The sequence below is a fragment of the Cyanistes caeruleus genome, chromosome 9 (genome assembly GCF_971803275.1).
Source record: "Cyanistes caeruleus chromosome 9, bCyaCae1.hap1.1, whole genome shotgun sequence".
In the NCBI taxonomy this organism is placed as follows: domain Eukaryota; kingdom Metazoa; phylum Chordata; class Aves; order Passeriformes; family Paridae; genus Cyanistes; species Cyanistes caeruleus.
The window spans coordinates 10885027-10905853 of NC_141709.1; the positions used below are offsets into that span (position 1 = coordinate 10885027).

The following is a 20827-nucleotide window of genomic DNA, read 5'->3' on the forward strand; positions in this document are numbered from 1 at the left end:
AAACCACTACTTTACTGAACATATGGCAGAAACTCCCTGAAGCATGCCAAAAATTAAATGTCAGGTTAATCAATCTCTTCCATTCCACTTAGGAGAGGCATCAGAAAAAGTTACATTATTTCCTTGAAGGTATGATTTTTATTCATAACTGAGAACTTTCACAAATATCAGCATACTAGTAACACTATTGTAGTGTTTAAGTTTATTCCATTCTGGATCTTAACTTGGAGGATGTTAAGTACTTATTACCTTTTATATTCTATTTATCTCAGTTATATATAAAGCAGTAATAAAATAATAGTTTTAAATATTTTCTGTGCAAAATTCCATTTATAAAATGTTCCCTGCATATGGATTACTGTTATGGTACTCATTCTTTAAAATTATTAAATTATTTAATACCCACATTTGTATTTGAAAGGATTATAATTCACAGTGTTTGGTTCCAAGTACAGGCAGCTTTTCAGAAAAGAAAATAAAAGGACAGTAAGTGTCCATCCTTTCAGTGTGAGCATTGTCCAAATGCAATTAAGTTAAATTTAAATTGGGTCATAGTTGTATATGCTGAAATAGCTGCACTTGGAAGTGGAGCAGAACTTTGCTATGTCCTAGCCAGGTTATGTCAGCATGGACTGCTTGCTGCAATTCCACTGTTGTGAGAAAAAAGAAACAACACTTAATGTTCCTGATCATTTGTTTTGTCATGAAGTTCCTATGATTTATCTGTTCTATGAGTAAATCAGGGTCTGATGAATTCAAGGACTATATTAGTGCTTCAGGTGCTAATACTTGTAAGTCTGGGAGAATATTGTGATAAGAAATGGGGGAAGAAACCACTCCATTCCATGTGAAATATTTTACAATGAAAAAAAAAAAATAATGCAAGATTCATAGGTGTTTTTTTCTTACAGAATTGGAAAAGGTAAAACATTAATACTTCACTGGTTGTTAAAAGGAGTCTTACAGGCAAAACCAAAGTAGTGTTTCATAAAACTCAGTTTATGGAATGTGTGCAGAAGATGCTACTTAACAAGTGTGCTCATGGGTATAAATTTTTTTAATGAATAGGAAGAGGGGTAGGGAAGAAATGTCATTGTGTAGTTTATTCTAGTTTTTCCATTCTGCTCTGCTAGCATGGAATTTGGACAATAATTCATTCAAACTGCTTAACTTCTACTAGTAGAAAATATGGAGATGGTGGAAGGGAAAAAAAAATAAATTAAAATGATTGAGGGATCCAGGCAGTGCACTTCTTAATGACCAGGACAACATTATGTTTCATTCAGGCTTAGAGCCTCCAAATTATTGTTACGGGGCTCTCATTCATTTATTAACATTAATGAAAGCTGGATATCTGAAGTTGTTTGCAGCATCCCTTTCTCAACTGAATTTTGGTTAGAAAAAATTAATGCCTTTGATGGATGTAGCACACAGATTTTTAAAAAGGGGATAATTCAGAGCTGTATAGTAGGAAGTAGTGACTACAGCTTTTAACCCTGAATAAATTTTAATTTTTGTAAAGTAAAATAATTGTGATTATCTATCATTGTTCCCCTATTTTTTATTTTTTTTACCACTTTGAGAATTCAGGGAAAAGATTTTTCAGTTAATGTGGTTAGCTTTCAAAATAGTTAAATCATGTAAAATGTGATCAAACAATAAAAGCAAACTGATGCCTCAGGTTTTTAAAATAATTTCAGATTTGGAAGACAAAATTTTGTCATGACATAGAGATACATCTATATATGAATAATGTGATTTCTGGGGATTTGTTGGGTTTTTGGTTGGTTTTTCCTTTTTGCCTTTGGCATGACTCATTGTAGGTGCAGCATAAACTTTGTCATTTGATTTTTGAGCAATAGAGGTGTTAGTTGTACCCTCTGGTATATATGAGTTATTTACCTTTATTTTAGAGTCTCAAGTAGCATTAAGAGTACCTCTGAATTGTCTAATTTCCTTACATTTTTGGGACATAAAAATGTTATCCTTTTCTGCACTAAAAACCAATCAATAAAATACAATATTTTGAATTAGTTAAAGATGATACAATGGGAAACTGGTTCTCTTCATTCAGAAGACTGGATAAATTGAGCAGAACTTTTATGGCAGCAAAAATCAATGTCTAGTTGGACTTTGGAAGAATGCCTATAAAAGGACTGGCATTTGCATTAAGTAGCAGCACTAAATTTTTGACTGAGTCGCAGATAGCACTCTTCAGTATTTCTTTTTTTTTTGTTTTGTTTTGTCATCTTGTAACAACCTATGCGTTGATAGGGCAAAACAGGTTTAAAATGTGATGTAAATGGATGCTTCTTTTGAAAGTGATGACAGTGATACAAATCCTAAATGAAACATGCAAGATTGTAGGTTATTCTCACAACTCTTCCCAGGCTTTAAATACAGGGTGTGTTAAATATTTAGGAAAGGCAGTGAGGATGGTTTTAGTTTCCTTCGATGTCTTGTCTGGTATTTTGTTAACAAAGGATTTCTTGTGGCAGTTGGTTTGTCTCATTTTAAACTTTGAGCCTGACTGTGATGTGGGAGCACTTGGCCTTTGTGGAAGAAAAGATGTGGCAGGGTTGTGTTGTGGGGTTTGGTGGTTTTAGGATCACATGGATGTTTTTAATTTTTAATTTAATATAAAACTTTAAAAATGTTAACAGCAAAAGAACTGGGAATATTTACTTTCTAAAGACTTTTTTGTGTTGAAAAGATTCCTGTCTTAGATCCTTGCAAGCATGACTGTTTCTTCTAAAATCTGAATTTTTGTCATCTTGGGAAATTTTTTAAGATTTCACACTATTTTCAGTATCTTAATCTTTTTTAGTTTTATATATTGCAAGGCATTATCAAAGCTGGTATCCTTAAAATGTTAGGATGACAAACATATTTCACACACTTCACTTTTTAATGAGGTAAAGAAAAAGAGACTTCTCCATAATGCCCACACTGAGCATCTGGGAGATCAAAGCGAGTGGTTCACAGAATATTCCTATTAAACAGTTGAAATGCCACTTATTATTAGCTGGAGCTAAATGGGCTAATAGGAGGTGGAGGCATTGCTGTGATGCCCTTGTCCTCAGAGCATAGTGTGTATTCCTCAGTGCACCTTGGCCTCCACTGAGGTAGAACAGCCTGCAATGTTTTGTTATGTTAAAAAGTGTATATTGGTTACAAACTGTAACTGTGTAACTGATTGTATAAAAACACCAGTTTCTTCCTACTTCTCTTTTCTTGAAAAAATGACATCTTGAAGGTCACCAACAATTCAATCTACCCTTCAGAAAGTGGGTTTTTTCCTCCAGCCTTCCCAGGCAAATGAAAGCCCTTTGAGAAAAATCCCTCAAAGATTTTAGCAGTCTTGACTTCTCCACCCAGGACACGGTGCACAACTTAAGCATTCAGATGGAAACCTTTGAGAGTACATAAAGGTTTAAGCCATGAATACTCCCTGAGCTGGAGGGACTTTTTTTTTTTTCTTTTTTTTTTTGTGATAATTCAAGGTTACTGTCTTGGTCAGAACGTTTTGACCAAAAGCAGTCTTGAGAAAAGTGAAGGGAACGGTTCGTACCCTGTGGTTATAGAGCAGTTAGCTCATGAACCAAAATGCATCATTACTATGATTCAGTTAGTGTTATCAGGAAAACTGTCATATTTAAATGCTTAAGAGAGCTCTTGTACTGTTGCCATGGCAATATCAGAAAAGCGAAGTGGTAGTGTTCATCCATATCCCAGAATATGGATGTTCAGCTAAATTCCTTTGCAGTCTTTTTAACTGTGAAAGGAAGAGGTACCATATTGTACCAGGCTCTGTTTCTTTTGAGCTGGAACAAATGAAGGTTGAAATTAACTCTTTGTGTGAAGATTAAGCACAAATCCTGGGCACAAGTGATCTAATTTGCTTTGCTCTTGGGTTGTTTGTATAATATGTGTAAAGTACTCTCTGTGGAGTTACTGATCTGCTGTTCATGCCATTGTGTCATGACTTGGAATTTGGTTTGGCTTTAATAAGACATGACCTGCAGTCCCAAATGACAGATTTTGTTAGAAGAATGGATTTACCTCATAGGTTCCTATTTTCTCTAAGTGCAGAAGTGTGAACACTTAAGACAAGAGTTCCAGATCCTGCTTTCTCATTTGACCTCATTTTTTAACACTTTTCCCTGCCACTGAGCCTGCCCTGTGTGATGTTGATCAGCTGTGCATTTTTAGTTTCACTCTTCAAGCTCCTTTTTCACTGATTTGCTACAAGAAGTTGTTTCCAGAGCCCTCCTCCTAACCCAGAAAGCCTTTGCCTTCACACTTGGTACAAAGCAGGGCCCCTGTTCTGTCCTTGCTGACCTATGTTTGCACAGTGCAGCATTTCAGAGCTGGCAGTGCAGCTTCCCTGCCTCCCTCCTTCCCCTGGGCTGCCCACAGAGTGGCTGGGCTTGGGAAGCAGGGCTGGGGAAGGAAGGCAGTGCTAGATGGGCTGGAGATGGGATCTGTGTAGGAATAACAGTCAGTGCCATGTCAGCAAGGGAGGGGTGATACTGTGCCCCAAGTCACATCCTGCTTTGGAAGGACAATCTGAAGTGAAAAGGACAATAATGCTCTTCATTTTGAAGTGCAGTTCTCACAATGCAACTGAGTGATTGTCCAGTATTTACTTATTTGTGCTTTTTTACAGCAAAAGAGGGATTGAGAAATAGCATCTAAAATCAGGAAAATATGGCAACAAGTGATGTTTTTGCAAATCAGTTAGAAGCGTGTTCTTCCCAAAAGCACAAATGGAAGTAGTAGGTTCTATATTAGCATATTCCCTCTCCCTTTCATTTCCTCCTAGGATGTTTCCACACATTGCAGTGAGCATTCATTCAAGAGAAAAGGTTTCCTTGCCCTGTGGGATTATGTAGGTATTTTGGATTGATGTGTGATTAGGGACTGAGTTAACATATCAGGAAAATAAGTGGGAAGAGGGAGGCAGTCTAAAGTAATGGCCTTTAGGTGCTTCCCTCCCCTCCAGTGCCTGATTTAGCCTTGGAGACAGTTAATGCATGTCTTAACATGTTGATATATTCTGAAAATATTTTGTAAATAAGGACTGACACATCTTATCTTACTGCACTGCAAAGAAAAGCAGATTCTAAATTGCTGTTCTAGTAAGGTTAACCTGAAAAGTAGTCTGTCTCATCTCTTCTAGATCACTGCTATCCCATAATTTAAGTTTATAAATTTAAGTGAAGATCTTAGTGGGCACTGAATTTTCTCTTAGAACAACCATTGACACTTGGAATTACCTTGACATGTAATTTTTAAAATTTAGAACAGATAGTGAACTTTACCCATGAAAGATCTCTCAGTGACTGGGGATGGGATCTGTTCTATTACACCAAAAGCTGTAGTTGCACATTTTGTATTCTTAATTCTCTTGGTATGGGATGTGCAAGTATCTTACACCACTGATTTAATTGGAGATTTGAAAGGAACAGTTCTGTTGTTCAATAACCACATCTTTTTGGTGAGACTTTGTTTTGGTCCTGTAGTGTAAATGTGTAAATCTTTATTCAGTTGAAAGTTAAATAAGTATGGGGAAATGATGGAATTCCAATTTCTGTTCTTTGTTACCAGGCCAGCTTTTGTAAGATTTTTCTTTGCCATAATAATGGTGCTGATGACGTTACAATTTTTTTCTTCCATCATAATTTTTGAGCCATTATGACTTTTTATATTTGTTTTCAACCAGAAGCAGACACAGAAGTAAAAACATTTAAAACAAGTATTATACAAATTCATGTACTTCTGTATTCAATGAATTATATCCTGTATATTGTATTCTGTATTCAATGAGTTATCTATATACATATTTTTTTACTGTATTGCAGACATGTTAGAGTTTTAGCTACAAGTTTGTATAGTATTGCTAATGAAAAATGCATTTTTTTCTTGCTGTATGGAGAAAGTGAGAGAACTTGTCCAGACTTTTAATGATATAATTAATTATTGCACTATTTTTAACATGAACTGTTTTTATACTCTAGTACTAGAGTGAGATAGTTTAAGCACAATCTAGAAAACAGTAAAACATTCAGAGAAAAGAATGTAGAGTGTTCATTCTGTAATTGCATATTTCATCATACAAAAGGTTTCCCTTTTGTTTCTGAAAGCTTTGTAACAAACTCTGCAAGGAAACAGTACTTGGATGCAAATGTTTTTAGTAGCCTTTGACCATACTGATAAGGATTCAAGTATGTTTATGGAGTAGTCTCAGCTTACACCCAGACATTAATACAAATTTTAAAAATCATGTTGGACCCTTAAAATGACATTAAGAATGGCTTTTTATTTATCATTTTGGTGCTCCTCACTAGCCCTGTAAGTAGCAGGAAGTTTGGTATGCTAAACTCATGGGCATTGGGCTGTGGTTCTGCCAAGCTTGGACAGATCAGCATTGTGCAGGAGCTCCAAAACCCTAAGATCAGTTTGGTTTGGCTGCCAAACTTGATGATTCCAGTGCCAAACTATTTAATGTTTAGTATTAACCTCTTGGACTATACCCAGGAGCCAGGAGCAGCATTCTGGACTAACTAGAGTTGGTAAAATTGGGTACCTCACAGTGGTGCTGGAAAGCCACAAGGGCTGGGAAGCAGTGCTTAAGTCCTCTCCAGGAGGCTGGATTGCATCCTTGGCCAGCACTGCTTGCACTTACGGCATTGGACCTCTTCCAAAATTCAGTCCCCTGCAGTGGTAGTTGGCTTCCCACACTTGCTCTGGAGGTCTAGAGCTAGCACTGTGGTGTAGAACCTGCCTACAGTGACCTTCAGCCAGGTGCTTTTCAGCTGGATGTCAGCTGTGGCCTGTGTTAGCTGGGAGCAAGCAGCACATTGAGTGGGGGAAACTGCAGTAGGTGCTGAAAGCACACTCCCAAAACATCTGTCCAGGGCAGCTCTCTCACATGAATGCCAACAGGCATCGTGAAAACTGACTGTGTGAACTTTCAATTAATTTGGAGAAATCTCTGCAGAAGAGAGTTACTGTTTTTACAGATACCTGCTTTCAGATATCAACAAGATAAAATCAGATATTTATATGATTTGAGATGTGCTGAAAATGCAGAAATGTACAATTAGCACATCCCAAATAAAGCAGAGTAAAAACTTTAGTAAAGGATCACCAAAAAAAAATGGCGTTGAGAAAATTCTGCACCTTCCAGAGAACCTGCTGGAATTGCTTCAGAGGTGCATCCAGTGCCTTGTGGTCTGGTCAGATGTGAGTTCCTGCAGACAGACAGCCTGAGAGCTGCTGAGAATGGCCAGTAATATGATTTGTCTTCTCATTACAAAGGAGAGAACCCTGCTCTGATCTCTGTATTGTGCACAAAAATCAGGCTTTAAGGACATGGGAACACTAGAAAAACCAAGTAATGCTAAAGCTAGGAATTTCTTTCTTCATGAGCAGCTTTCCCAGAAAATGTGAAATCTTAAGACCATAAATATAATCAATTTTATTAAATAATAAAAGTACATCAAATATTTGTATTTTATCCAATTAATTAGTCCCAGTCAAACAGAAAACTAATTGCAGTTTGATCATTTGCTAATGATCAGAGGTGGGTATTGCTTACCCTGGCACTGTGACAAACAGTAATAACCTGAATCTGATATAACTCTGCTGTAACAGTTGGGGGAAAAAAAGCTTTAAAAAATTGCAAACCTGTAAATAGATTTAGCCCACTTCGCACAATTTCTTTTCAGTGGTACATATTGTGACTAAATTGCTTAGATTTTGTTCCTGCCCATATTGATGGCTGGAACTCAATCTTTTTGTGACTTAGTCTTCCCCACCTATAAACTTGTGTGTGGGCTTCATTTTCTCCAGCAGATGTGTTTTCACTTGGCTGACCCTTGCTTTTTGTCAGACAGAAAAGAGCAAAACAATACATTTGATTAGTTTTCTCCCGCTTTGCACAAAATGAAATTTTGTCGAGAATGGTGCAAGACTGGAACTTATGTTTTACATTTGTCATCAGCCTTGGAGTTACCTTGAAGTTACGTAGGGAAATTAATAGCAGATCCTGTGAATTTGCATAAAGGTTCCAAGTGGAATGAATATTACTTGGCACCAGATCTTAGGAGCTTGCCCTAACTTCTAGAGAATGAAGTAACTTTGAGTTAGCTCTTTGTGGACTGAAAGTTGCATCCAGAACATCACTTGCATTTCTGAAGGCAATGTACAAAGCAAGTCTTTGCAAGTTTGATTACGTTTATCTCTCCTTCAAAACCAAATAAGCAAACTTGTCAAAACTGGACCTACTTCAAGGGAGTACATTTTTAGTGCTTTAGGATTTATTGATAGTGTCTTACTAAATTGTGACATTGCTAAATGTGTTGTACATTAATGCAGTGAATAGTAATTGTCATGTGGAATTTGAAGGTAAAACTCATCTGCCCTTTGTGCATTTCCTTAATTTTTAATTTTATAGCAGTTCTGGATAATAAGAAATCATTACATGGAAGAGAACTAGAGCTATGAATGAACTCCTTAAAATAAAATTTTAGTGTGGAAAATATGCTCAATTATATTTTACTGGCACATGAATCAGCAATTGTACCGCCAAAGTGTGCATGCTTATTATTGCATGTTAACACATAAATCCTTATATACCATCTCTTTTTTTCTTTTTTCTTTTATTCTTTTTTTTAAACTTGAGTTCACTGGAAAAAGCTTTTGGTTATAATTTTGTCATATTCAAGAGCTGTACTTTTTTTTTTTAACTTAAAAAAATAATTTCCTGCCTGCACTGTGTGCTGGGCTCAGTTTGGGCTTTGCCTGGGGCATCTCCATGGTCACTGTCCATGCATTCAGCACTGTTTATTTACACATGCCACGCGGGGCTGGGCAGCAGCGCTGGCCCTCAGTGCAGTCTGCGGTGGCGGTACCTGCCGGCCTTGTCTTTGGCCGCATTTGTGCAGGCGTTGTGCTTGTTCTGCTGTAAGTGGTTCCAGTATTTGATCAGTTCACTAGGTTGGAACTGATGGGAGGTAATTAGGTGGCTGTATTTACAGCTGGAATAAGAAACTCGCCAGTGATTGAAGACAAACTCGTTTGGTGGGGGCATGGGGTCAATCCGCAGCTTGGCGAGACAGATCCCCACGTACACATCCTCTAAATGTAAACGTCTGATGCTTAAGGAGACCTTAAAGATTTTTTCTGCCAAGTCTCCAGAAAAAACATAACCAGTTCCAGAGCAGAATACAGGATAACGTTCACTTGGATACAAATCAGGTGGCATATACCACTTGCTATCCTTGTTCCTATTAGGTGCATAACCTCTCATTAAATAACCTGTAAAATACTTGTGCCTTGGAGGAAGTTCTGGTTTCAGAAGCTTGTGTATTAAATATTCAGTATTGACAAACATATCACTATCAGTTTTCATAACATATGGAACATGTGGACAGTAGGTTGCAACCCAGTTCATTCCCATCAGAGTTTTTATAGTTAAATTATAGTAGGTATCCAAGTATTCTTGTTGAATGATGTCGTGGTACTGTCTGCTTTCCTCAAGGATGGTTTGCTGGAGGTATCCATTTACCTTGGTGCTTAAGCCCAACAAAAAAATCCGCACAATTTGGATGCCAGGTGTCAGACTCTCGTTGCCCCAGGTCTGTCGAATTGCTTGTCTGGCCTCCACCTGGCCTGGCTCTGCGGCTATGAGCAGTGTTAGAAAAGGGGTCTTTTCCTGGCACTTGTCAGGCTCATTTATGACATATTTGAAATGATAGGAAGTGGGATACCCTGTTCCTTTCTCATTGTAAATACTTCCATTGGCGCTGAGGGTATTTTCCAAACCTGTTACTCCCTGTGGTGACAGATCTGTGTTGTTAGGGTTGGTGACTGTCTGAGGCCTGAATGTCTGAGGCACAGCATCTCTCCACATGTTCCTTAGAGAGCTGTGGTTGGTCTCACTTTTTGTAGATCTAAATCCTCGTATGGTGTAAGACATGGGGTTTTCTCTAAATCCAGCCTTGCCTGGCAGCCAGTTGTGATGGTTAAAGAACAGAAACATGGCAAAAAGAAACACCAGAGAGACCAGGCCAATGAGATGGGTGCGAAAGAGAGACCTTTTGGTATTCCAGGTCATCTTTGCCAAGCAGCAGTGTCGTCTTCTCCATTGAAGCATGTTGTAAGGATCCAGTGAGATATGAGACAATGCTCAAGGAAAAGGCTTTTCCAATTGGTTTAGAATCCACAGCTATTCTTTGGTATTCATTTTCCTTTGAGTTGAGTAATTGTCTGCAAATGGCTCACTCTGCAAAGAATAAAAAAAAAAAAATCAGAAATCTTTCATTTTACATACTTGTAATATAAACAGTTTTAAATAGAAACTAGATATAAAATTGAGTTAAATTTACTTTTTCAAAGAACAGCCCAAGTCAATGGAAACAAGATTTGACTTATGCTAAAAGCTAACCTTGTTTTATGATTTAATTTGATTTGATAACTTTTAAAAATGCTTTTTTGCCTGGTAAAAGTTTTGACAATCATCCTGGATATGAAAGATAAAGAGGAAAAAAAATGGATCATGTTAGCAGGAAAAAGTGTGAAGTAGATGTAAATAGCTTCATATCCATGGCTGTGAAATCCTTGTAGAGTGTTTGAGAAGGACTGAATGAAAAAGCCTTGCTGGCAGATGGAAGGTTTATTGGAATTAATAAAAATTGATTTGACATGCAGAGGCTAGGATGGCTCAGAGTTTTAAAGCCATTTTTGCAAACGGCCATGCCTGGTGGTGGGACAGACATTGCAGGGTTGGCAATGGCAGAGCTGTGTTAGTCACAGGACACTGCCTGGAATGTCTCTACTGACCCCCACTGTGCAAGGAAAGTCAATGAGAAGATGCACCTGTCAAAATTAATTTTCAGAGTCCAGTAACCTCACTTGAATAGCCCTCAGATGCTAGTGCAGGATAACATTCCTGGTCACCTTTCAGGTGCCTTTCACCTTCTACTCAGCATTGGAGGAAAACATAGAATGGAGCACTGGGTTGTGGTGCCAGGTTCAGAGGCAGCTGAATTGAAATTAAGCTCTTGAATTTTAGTAGACAGAGATCTTGGGTCGTGATCATGTTAACTGGAAATAAAATTGCTCAGGGCTAAGTTTCTGGACAACTATCTGATGATCATGATACTAGATTTGGTTTTTTTTTCCTCTATAAAAGTATATGTAACTACTGTACATAGCAGTTGGAAATTTAAAGTATTCTGACCAGCAGCTGTAGCTGTAGAAAAAAAGTGCCAAAGCAGTCTGTGCTTAATTTTCTCTTAAATTTTTGTTCATATTCAGGAGCAGAGTCAATATGGCAGCTTCATGATGCTGCATATTAAAAGCTGATCACATCATGCTGTAAATGAACTTGCACTGTACAATAGCAATTAGTTTGTGATTTTCAATTTACTCTAATTTATTCCTGGGCCATAGGGTTTTGTATAGGTAAAGGGATGACAGTTGAACAAGACTCCGTAGAAAATGCTGTTTCTAATAGAAATATGTAATTTATTAATTGCTTTGCTATCTTGTAAAACCAATATTTTGTTTAATTTGTGCATTTAAACACTTTACATGGGAAATTACAGGGTTTAACATTGTAAGGGAGTAATTTTAGATGAGATATCAATCGAAAAATAGGGTATTAAGTTGTCTGTGTGTCATGCAACACTCAGTCTGCCCTGTTCGCGAAAGAAATATTTGTATTTCGGAAGGGTGGGGAGAGGGGTATAACTGATTTTTGTTTTACTTACTGCCGGTATCTTTACAAACACCCTCCGGAGCGAGCGGGAGGTGCCTCACGACCGGCCCGCCGCCTCAGCGAGCCCGCCAGGGGGCGACACTGCGCGGTGCTTGTGTCGCGAGAAGGGCGCGTGCACCTCTATTCTTCGGGAACACCCGAGCCCGTTCCGGGAACACCCGAACGGCTCAGTGCCCTTCAGCTGTTTTCATGCGTTTGGTTTTAACGCTTGCTGAAAGTATCTTTGATTTTCTTATTAAACTATTCGGGGCTCATGCCACTTCCCGGAGACTCAGTTGCCTCTGTAAAACTCAGAAATGCTTGTGCCTAAAACTGTGTACTTCGGGAATCAACCTGAGACTCCACGCTTGTGCTGCTTTAACTCGAGTGTTGTCCTCCTGTAAAAGACGATAATCCCTAAATGTTCGAGACTCGTGTTTATGTGACCATTTGCACCTGCTTTTCTCTGCTGGAAAAACAGAAACTTCCCCTCAAAACTTGTAACTTTTAGTTTGTCTGCAGTGTGCAGTGAGTTGTAAATTACTAACTCGGTGACTAAATGACTAAGTCAGGGAATATCTCTGTATAAGCAAACATAAATGTCACTTCAAAGGATAGCCTAGATCTCAGGGAAGTTAATTGTTTCATAGCAGATTGGAGGGCAGCAGTGGGAACGTTTGATTAATTATTGTTCCATTGCACGTGTCCACAGTTTAGGAAGAAAATCAAAGCCAGAATTTCACGATTGTGGAGTAGCAGCTAGAACTCACATTAATTTTGTCACACCGAATTGTTCCCCTTAAAAACTACAGTCACTAGATGGAAATACTTCAGCAAAAGTGCACTGCACTGCTAATCTTTCTTTAGTCTTTAACTGAGGTAGTGTTTTGATGAGCACCTACTTTGATAAGGCAATAGGCAAAAGTGAGAATCTTAAGCTATAGAAATATTTGTTTAAATAGGAAATGGTTTGCAGGTGCTGTGTTTCCCTGATGCACTGATGAAGTGTCCCAGCAAAGGCAGTTGAAATGGCTGAAGCCTTTTTTTATTAGGCTGCATGCTTACATAATGTATATGAAAATAAGTTTTACAGTGAGGGACAGAACTAGAATCGGAAGACATTTTAAGAGAGTAATATTTCCTTGATTTTTTTTTTTTTTTTTTTTTACATATTTCCTTAATTTTTCAAGGTAGGAGTGTCTTAGAAAATCTGTCTCTGTTTGCCCTTTAAAAAGGCATTTTATGAATAGGGGAAGCACCCACATCTATATTTCAGCTTCATAGAGCTATTGACTGAAAAAAAACCAAATATCTTGGGCTCATTTTCTTTGCAGTTGTGTACAAAATATGTATGTGAAATATACAGTGGTTATTAAGCATTGAAAATATAGCAACATTTGCACCTTTAAAAAAAATACTACATGTTAGGGTGCATTGTTTAAAAATAATGTAAAAAACAGTTAATAGATATTAAACCCACCATAAAATGGTATAATAAAAATATTATTTTCTCTCATTTAATTAGGGCTAGAGCATTACCTTTTTTGCTCAAATACTTTAAATTCCAAATACTTTAAATTCCATTTTGCAGAAAGGTTATGAACAGCATCAACTATTGACAGTAGATAAGAAAACCTAAGTACAGCAGAGGATCTCTAGAACACTCACCTTGTCCTCTGAGAGTGTGTTGTTGCATGTAACTGCATTTTGGAGATATTATTTGTGATACTGCTTCTTCATTTTTGGCACCTGGCAGTGCATTCATTGATGCATTATCAAATGCCAAATACATAAATTGTGAATGCCTCTTGAATTTTTATTTATGGTCTGTGCTCTGCTGATGTTTTGGTTCCTGGTACTTGCAGTTCTGCACTATAATTACGGCTTTGAAAACTGAAGCATTTGACTTCCTATTCACACGTCTTGGATTTTCATTTTTTGATTAGCTGTGTGGGCAAACTCTTAAATTAGAGGGAAGAGTTCAAAAGGCAGCCTGAGTCTGTATTTTGATGAACAGCAGTTGCATATTGGGCCTCATTTAATGTGGCTGACTTCCCTTATGGACTCTATTAATCTTTTGCACAAAACAGTATTTGGGATAACGTTTGCTGTGCAAGTGTTTGAATGCCTGATACCAATGTCTTACATTATTAGCCAGTACATTATTATGTACTTCTCCTGGAGTGTTGCCTGAAGGTACATTTTTTGTTGTTGTTGTTTTAAAAGTTCTGTCAAGTGACTATATTCTAAATGTCCTAAAACTGATTTGAAACCAGTGTCTGATGTATGCTGCATCCCTTGGTTTGTAAACTCTTTCTAGCTGCAGTTATTTTATTTCATGTTGGCATTGTCTTGGGCAAAGAAAACACATTTATATTGACATTTAATGATTTTTTATAGCTTATTGGTATATTCTGCAGACAAGCACTTTCAGTGGTGTATTAAATTGCTATATATTTAGGTCTTAAATTTGTATTGCAAATATTCACCTATTTTTTTGTCACTAGTGACGAAATATTTAAATGTCAACAAAAAAATAGAAATGATTGGCAATTAGATGGAATGTCATTTTACAATCCAAGTTAAACAGTCCGTGTTTTCATATTAAACAGAAATTGCAGTGATGGCAGGAGATAAGTTACGTGCTTACCATATTGAGTGTGTAGTGTTTGAAGGTTTCCTTTTGGGATGTCAGGGAGCCTGATGTTACTTGTAAATCGTTGTGCCTGATTGCACTGCTGATGGTTTAAATCATGCCCAGTCTTTTGCATGCTCCCAATTTATGCTTGGCTGGTAGTGCCCTGGTGACATTTTGCTTGCATTTGGGGGGCAGAAAAGCAAGTGTAAAAAGGGCTGAGGGGCCTTTTAAGATAATGTCTTTTGACTGTGTGGTCTGTTTTGATGGTTCAATGCTCTTGGTATGTCACATTATGGCCATTTTATCATGCCTTAAGATTACTTCAGATAAGGATTAATTCTGACCTAGTTTGAGAGGATTTCTGTTTTTTTCTGTACTGGAGGGGCTTGAGTTTTTAATTTTTCAGTTAAAAGCAATCATTACAAGAACTCCATTATCCCTTTAATCCTTCCTCTCCAGCCATACCAGCCTTGGCAGACTGTGAGCCGTGCATTTAGTCTGTGTAAGGGAGTGACATTGTGCTGGGGGAGAGAAAAACCTACTAGAATTCTTTCTCCCTGCTCAGAGACAGTGTTATCTCCGGGCTCTGCAAATTAGGAACGATCATTATCTGTAATGGCTGAAAAGGTAACAGACAAGCGTATGAATATCACACACATGGGTTTGACATACCTTCCTTGGTCAGGCCATTTATGGTGCAGGATTATACCCTCAAAAAATAGTTTGGGCACGCCATCACTTCAGCAAAAAAGATGCTCTCGACCGTGCACACATCCCCCATCATCCCTGCTTCCTGCGTCCGCTCTGCTCGGGATCCACTCTGCCCATCTGCCTGCCCGATGCCGTGTTACCTTCCTTGCTTCAAAGTGGTGTCCTTGTCTTGGGGCTTTTTGTTCATGCTGCAGACAAAAGGACAGGAGTTGTTGCTGCGGAGCACGGGGTTGACTGGCGCTCACAGCTGCTGCATTGGGGCTCTCACATCTGGTGTCTGTCAGCTTGGACAATACAGGGCTGTGTTCTCCTCTCCTCAGGATCCATATTTATGGTGGAAATGTTAGCAGGGAGTGCTAGTGCGTAGTGCCTCAGTTGTCTTCGGTAATAGGATCTCTCTCTGTTCCTTCCTTCATTGTTGCTAGGCAGTAATAGAAATGGTTTGGCGTTATTTTAACCCAGAATTGTGGTGTATAAAATCCATTCTGTAGTTCTTCAGCTGCTGCACAGGCAGGCAGCAGTTTAAATGTGGGCTTTGACAGATGCTGTCTTCTGACAGAGCAGAATTTAACGTCACTGCTTGGCTGAATCCCACGTGATTGTTTGCATTCATTTTGACTAAATCCGAAGGCAGACAGGAAGCTTTACAGGCTCATGCTCTTATTTGATAAATGATACATACTCAGTTCATGCACAGTGGTAGGTGAAATTAGTATAAAAATTGTATGATCATTAAGTGAAAAATTGAGGGTTTTTACAGATTGTTTTTACTTTTCCTTGACATTGTAACTTACAATTCTCTTGGAGATTTCTAATGCTAGATGTTCTATTCCCATATTCCAAAAGCTGTTCTGCAGTGCAAGGAAATTATTAGCATTTAAATGCTGAAGCTCAATTTAACCCATTTGACTCTCTTGGAGTATAAATGGTCTGTGCCTTCATGCCAAAGAAAAGATAGAAATGTCTTTCTTTGCTCATGTTTCCTTTACACATGCTTAGTCTTTAAAAGCTGCTTTTTGTTATCTGAGGTTATTCATTTGAGCTGTGATGTATAAGAACATGCTGTTAAGCTGCCTCTGTGCTGTTAATAGCTTTCTGCTATAGTACTGCTATGGTCTGGCATTGCAAAGTAAGGGGCATTTCATTTCAGTTATTGAATGTCTTTTGTCTGTCATAGATATACCTATGTCATAAAACTTGTCTTTTTGGTCCTAAGGAAACCTGTGTTCCTTTCATTTCTCTCCTTTCAATGACTGACCCTTCTGTACTGAAGCATCTTATTATATTTACTGTAAATAAAATACCATAATACCTGAGAAAATAGAGAGCTAGTAGCATACTTTCCCAGGTATTTATTAGTCACTGTTTTCCCACTCTGTTTTGAAAAGGTAATGACTGGCTCTTCAGACTTTTTTTTAGCAAAAGAGTAAAGAAACTGATTTATCTGGTGTGTCTGATTTGTAGGGTGGGGTGTAGGCATGTCCCTTACTGGGAAATAAGGCTTCCCCAGTCAGCAGTGTGTTTTATTATTCTAGATGCATAATATGATAATTTACTAGAAACGTAATCAGATTTAGATCCTCCTAACTAAATCATCTACGTATATTAACTCTCTCTATTAATTTGGTCTTGTTTGTAATGTGTGTATTTCCTAACCTAATAACAATTTCCACAAATCCTTTGATCCTATCTGAGGATATTTTAGGACCATGAGCATATTTCCTAAATGGTAGTTATAAAGCACATATCAGTAAAGACTTTGTATGTCCTCCAGTCTAAAAAAATCACTGTTTAAAAAATGGAGGGGAGTGGTCAGTGTGGGGGTGGAGCATGAGAAGAGGGCCTGTGTCCAGCATCACTTATTGATCTGGCACCTTTATGAATAATTGAGAATCGGTGCATTGAGTCCCATATGTGCCCAGATGACTAAATTTCCCACCTAAACACACAAAGCTTTTTTATGCCTGCCCTGTATAATATCCAGAATTTTGTGTAGTCTGTTGCTGAAGCATAGAAGCATGCAAGAGTGTGGCCAGGAGTCCTCCCAGTTTGCTTCACTCTAGGCTATGAGTAGGGAACCAGGTGTGTTATTCATGTGGTCAATGCATCCATGGGGACTTAGGCAGAAGGAAGTAATGTTTTTGGCAAACACAAACATGTAAATCTGCCTCTGAGTTACATATTTTCAGACAAGACATATAACCTTGTATTTTGTGAACAAGTTCAAATCTCAACAGAATGGTTATTAAAATCAATGCTGTTTCAATTTAATTTATTTGCTACTTTTTCACTGTACATGGTTCCTAAAGCTTGGGAGCTGTAGGTAGGATGCTTATGTGTTATACTGGAAGAGCTGTTTTTATTTTTCTATAAATTCTCATTAGTAAATATTAAAGGTACAAAAATCCCAAGGGCTGTTTTTCTAAAGAGAATCCTTTTTAAAGAAAATTTAGAAGGGAACAGACATCAGCTTTGGCTTTTAATTAAATGGCCATATCCCTTGTGTGTAGCCTGTGAAATTCAGGCAGAGCTGTTGTCTGTTGGTATGTGTAAAAATTGTCATCATTGTGAACAAATTGAGTATTGAATTCTTAAATATTAATGACCAATTTCTTTTGTTCATTTTTTTTTTTTTTTTCTCCCAAATTATGAGCAGTTCTTTTCTCATCTTATCGAAAAAGTAAAAAAAACCATTTATTTTTGTACTGCTTTCCATCTGGGACTGACTGATTTGGCTTTAGAGTCAAAGTTTTGGGAAGAATTTCCTTTTCTTTTATAGCACTTTGTTCTTTGCTACTTTCCTGTGATACTGTGCATTTGTGGGTGTTTCAGGAGGGCTTTGGACTGGAAATAGGAGCTGCAGGTTTTGGTAATCTTGCTGAGTTGGAGGTTGGAATGAGCATTTTTTCAGCCCAGTCTCAGTGCGAAGGGTCAGTTGACTGCTTGTTCTCAATGCAGAGAGTAGTGTGTTCTGTAATGTTACTATGGTTACATCCAAAATTAGAAGCTGCAATGTTAGTGTTTGAAAGGCTGCCACCTATTAAGGGTCCAAGGAGTAAGTAAAGATGTAGGGCCTGTGTGACGAATAGACGGAGTTACTGTAACCAGGAACCAGATTGCTCAGCATGTCCTGCAGACAGATCAGGAGGGAGAGGAGAAGGCTGCTCACAATACCCTGTGCACATGACCAGTTGGAACTGAGCAAAATGTACCAATGCAAAACAAATTTGTGGTGGTTAGGAATACTTTCTTTAAAAAATTTGAAAAACTCTTAATGTGTTGTTTTTAGAGGGTGTCAGCAGAGTTTTGTCTGACTGGTTTTATAATAAACTCTTAGGTTAAGCCATTCAGTAAAGTTCTGTCTTGACAACATTGGCAGAAATTCCTCAAGCTAATTTGGAGTAATTGCAGTAGTCAGGCATGTGTACTGCTTGGAAACTTTGCCTGCTGGCACAAGCCCCTTGAGAGTTTAAATACTTAGGCCATAGGTAACCTATCACTGTTTCTCTTATGGAAATCCATGCTTTCTGGATACTCCATGAATACTTTGCAAAGTTAATTTTATCATAGTAAAATGGAGTATTACATCAATTGTAATGTGTTGAAAACCTTTCAAGTGACAGCTCAGAATGATTAATGGCAACATTTTCAAGGTTGGCTATTCTTGGTTTTAAGCTTTATTTTTACCTTCTGGAAATGTGGTAATACAGAGCTTCATAACTGCTTAGTTTTAATTTTCCATGTTGAGAATTATTATGTATATGGCCAGTGGCCATTCTGCTCTTTTCTTCAAAAATAATACTTCTCCGGTAAGTTCATCTAGAGTGGAGATAGGCTTGGCAAATACTTGGAATTTGCTTGGCAACTCTGATATCCCAACATGTTTCTTAGCTATCCCAGACATGTTTGTGAGTGAATGAAAAATAACAATCTAGGAATGACCACAAGTGTCAGTATTGGCTGCCTTATTTTGCTTAGTAGATTTTCACCATTGCTTATCTGGTAGTGAAATCCAGCTTTTACACTTCATGCATTTTTTTATAAATGGTCAAGATTTTGCACTCTGTTCTAATAATACCCAAGCCATAAACGTGGTGATTTCATTAATTACTGAGTGTCATAACTTTAGAACTTGAATGCAGCAATATAGGTCAATTTAGAGAACTAGAATAAGTTCCCAAGTAATATGAAACATGCATCAAGTTTTATATAGTTGATAATTATATTTTATTCTGTAAGGAATATAAGCACATCCCCAACTTCACAAAGTTGTGAGAAAGGGGAAAAGTCCAAGTGATGTTTTCAAGTCAGAAAGGTGTTTCTTGGGAAGCATCTCAAGGAGATGTTCTATAATTTTAAAGCTTGTATTTTTTTATTAAGTAAGCTGATGTTCTAGGTGTCCAGCTAGAATTCAGTCTGTTCTCTTACCACAGCTTTCTTAGAGGAACACTGGTTTGGAGTGCCTCAAAATTCACTCAAAAAGCCAAAATACAAAGTTTTGGTCTGCTTGGATTTTGTGTGTCATGCAAATGTATATTGGACTACTTTCAAGATGTGTTTCTTTCTTCAATACTGTGTTGTTTGCTTTATCATATCTTTCTTCTGTATTCTGGTTTTTCATATCTTCCCCAGGCGTTGCATGCAATTATTGCTGATCTCAAGTGCTAAGTGCAGATTTTATTCTTCCAGCAGATGGACAACATAATTTCATTTGTATTGTGCAGGATTTTTGGTTGTGTGGTTCTCCCCTGATGAACTGACAAGACAGTGCCAGCAGTAATATTTTCTGCCTGTCAAAAGTGTTGCTTTTACATTCTGAGAAGAGCAGGGACTTTATGAAGCTTTGATTCAGCACAGCAGGGGAGAGGAGGCCAAGCAGCTGAAGTACCAAAAATTCACAGGCAGTTTACGGTGGGAAATGGGCTGATGTTTTTCCCCTTACCTCATGGCTTGTTTCATTTACTGGTCTGCACTATATGATCAAGGTACCCCTAACACCCACCCTCACAATCCCAGCATGAGAATTAGAAATAAAAACTACAGTTCTTAAAGAAAGTGAGACTCTCGTGGAAGAACTGGTAATAAATATCCAACTTCAAAGCATGGAAGATGGAATGAAGGAAGATGGAATCCTGTTGGAGATAATAGGAAACAGCTTTTATGCTGAGGAAGGAAAATGTCTTGTTCCAGCTGCTGCCACCTATCCAGGCCTTTTCTCTGCCTGATTCCTTCATATTCTGCCGCTTTTTCCTTAGGCTATCCTCAGGATCTTGAGTCATCCCACACTTCTCTGCCTTAACTTAGAGTCTTGGCTCATCAGGTTCAGCAAAGGATGCAGACATCTGCCCAGCACTATTCCATGCTGGAGGAGCTACATAGATTTTTGTGTGGGACCAATTAAGAGATTAGCAACTCCAACTGTTCCTCTTCTCACTAAATTTTTTTCCCCATGGATATGGTTTGTTCTGGAATATGGAGGCATTTTGTCAGCCTCAAAAATTTTTAGTACTGAAATTGGTGACACATTTGTTTCAGTGAATGTTAAATAATGTGAAACTGGAGAACTGGACCTTCAGAGCTATCATAATTTCCTGTGACTTGGGGTTGAGACCTGTACTGACTCTTTCCATCTGTCACATTTCCTCAGTAGCTTTAGTATGTTAATTCCTACAGCTCCATCCTGTAGGTATCCTCATTTACAGCTAATTCTG

The 20827-nt window shown here is 37.9% G+C and overlaps 2 protein-coding genes across 4 annotated transcripts in view; one reads left to right on the top strand and one right to left on the bottom strand.

Annotated features, from left to right (window-relative positions):
- Positions 1–20827, top strand: part of CDC73 (cell division cycle 73) — a 109775-nt gene that overhangs the window by 46126 nt on the left and 42822 nt on the right. The window lies entirely within an intron of this gene.
- On the bottom strand, positions 7464–15969 carry B3GALT2 (beta-1,3-galactosyltransferase 2). Of its 2 annotated transcripts, none has more exons than XM_023931864.2 (2): positions 15078–15969; positions 7464–10291 (listed from the first exon to the last, which is right to left on the bottom strand). In XM_023931864.2, exon 2 carries the CDS (start codon positions 10160–10162, stop codon positions 8894–8896), a length of 1269 nt encoding a protein of 422 aa, XP_023787632.1. In that variant the 5' UTR covers positions 10163–10291; positions 15078–15969; the 3' UTR covers positions 7464–8893. The 2 variants fall into 2 exon arrangements, with proteins under 2 accessions (XP_023787632.1, XP_023787633.1); XM_023931865.2 differs by lacking the exon at positions 15078–15969 and adding an exon at positions 11781–11893.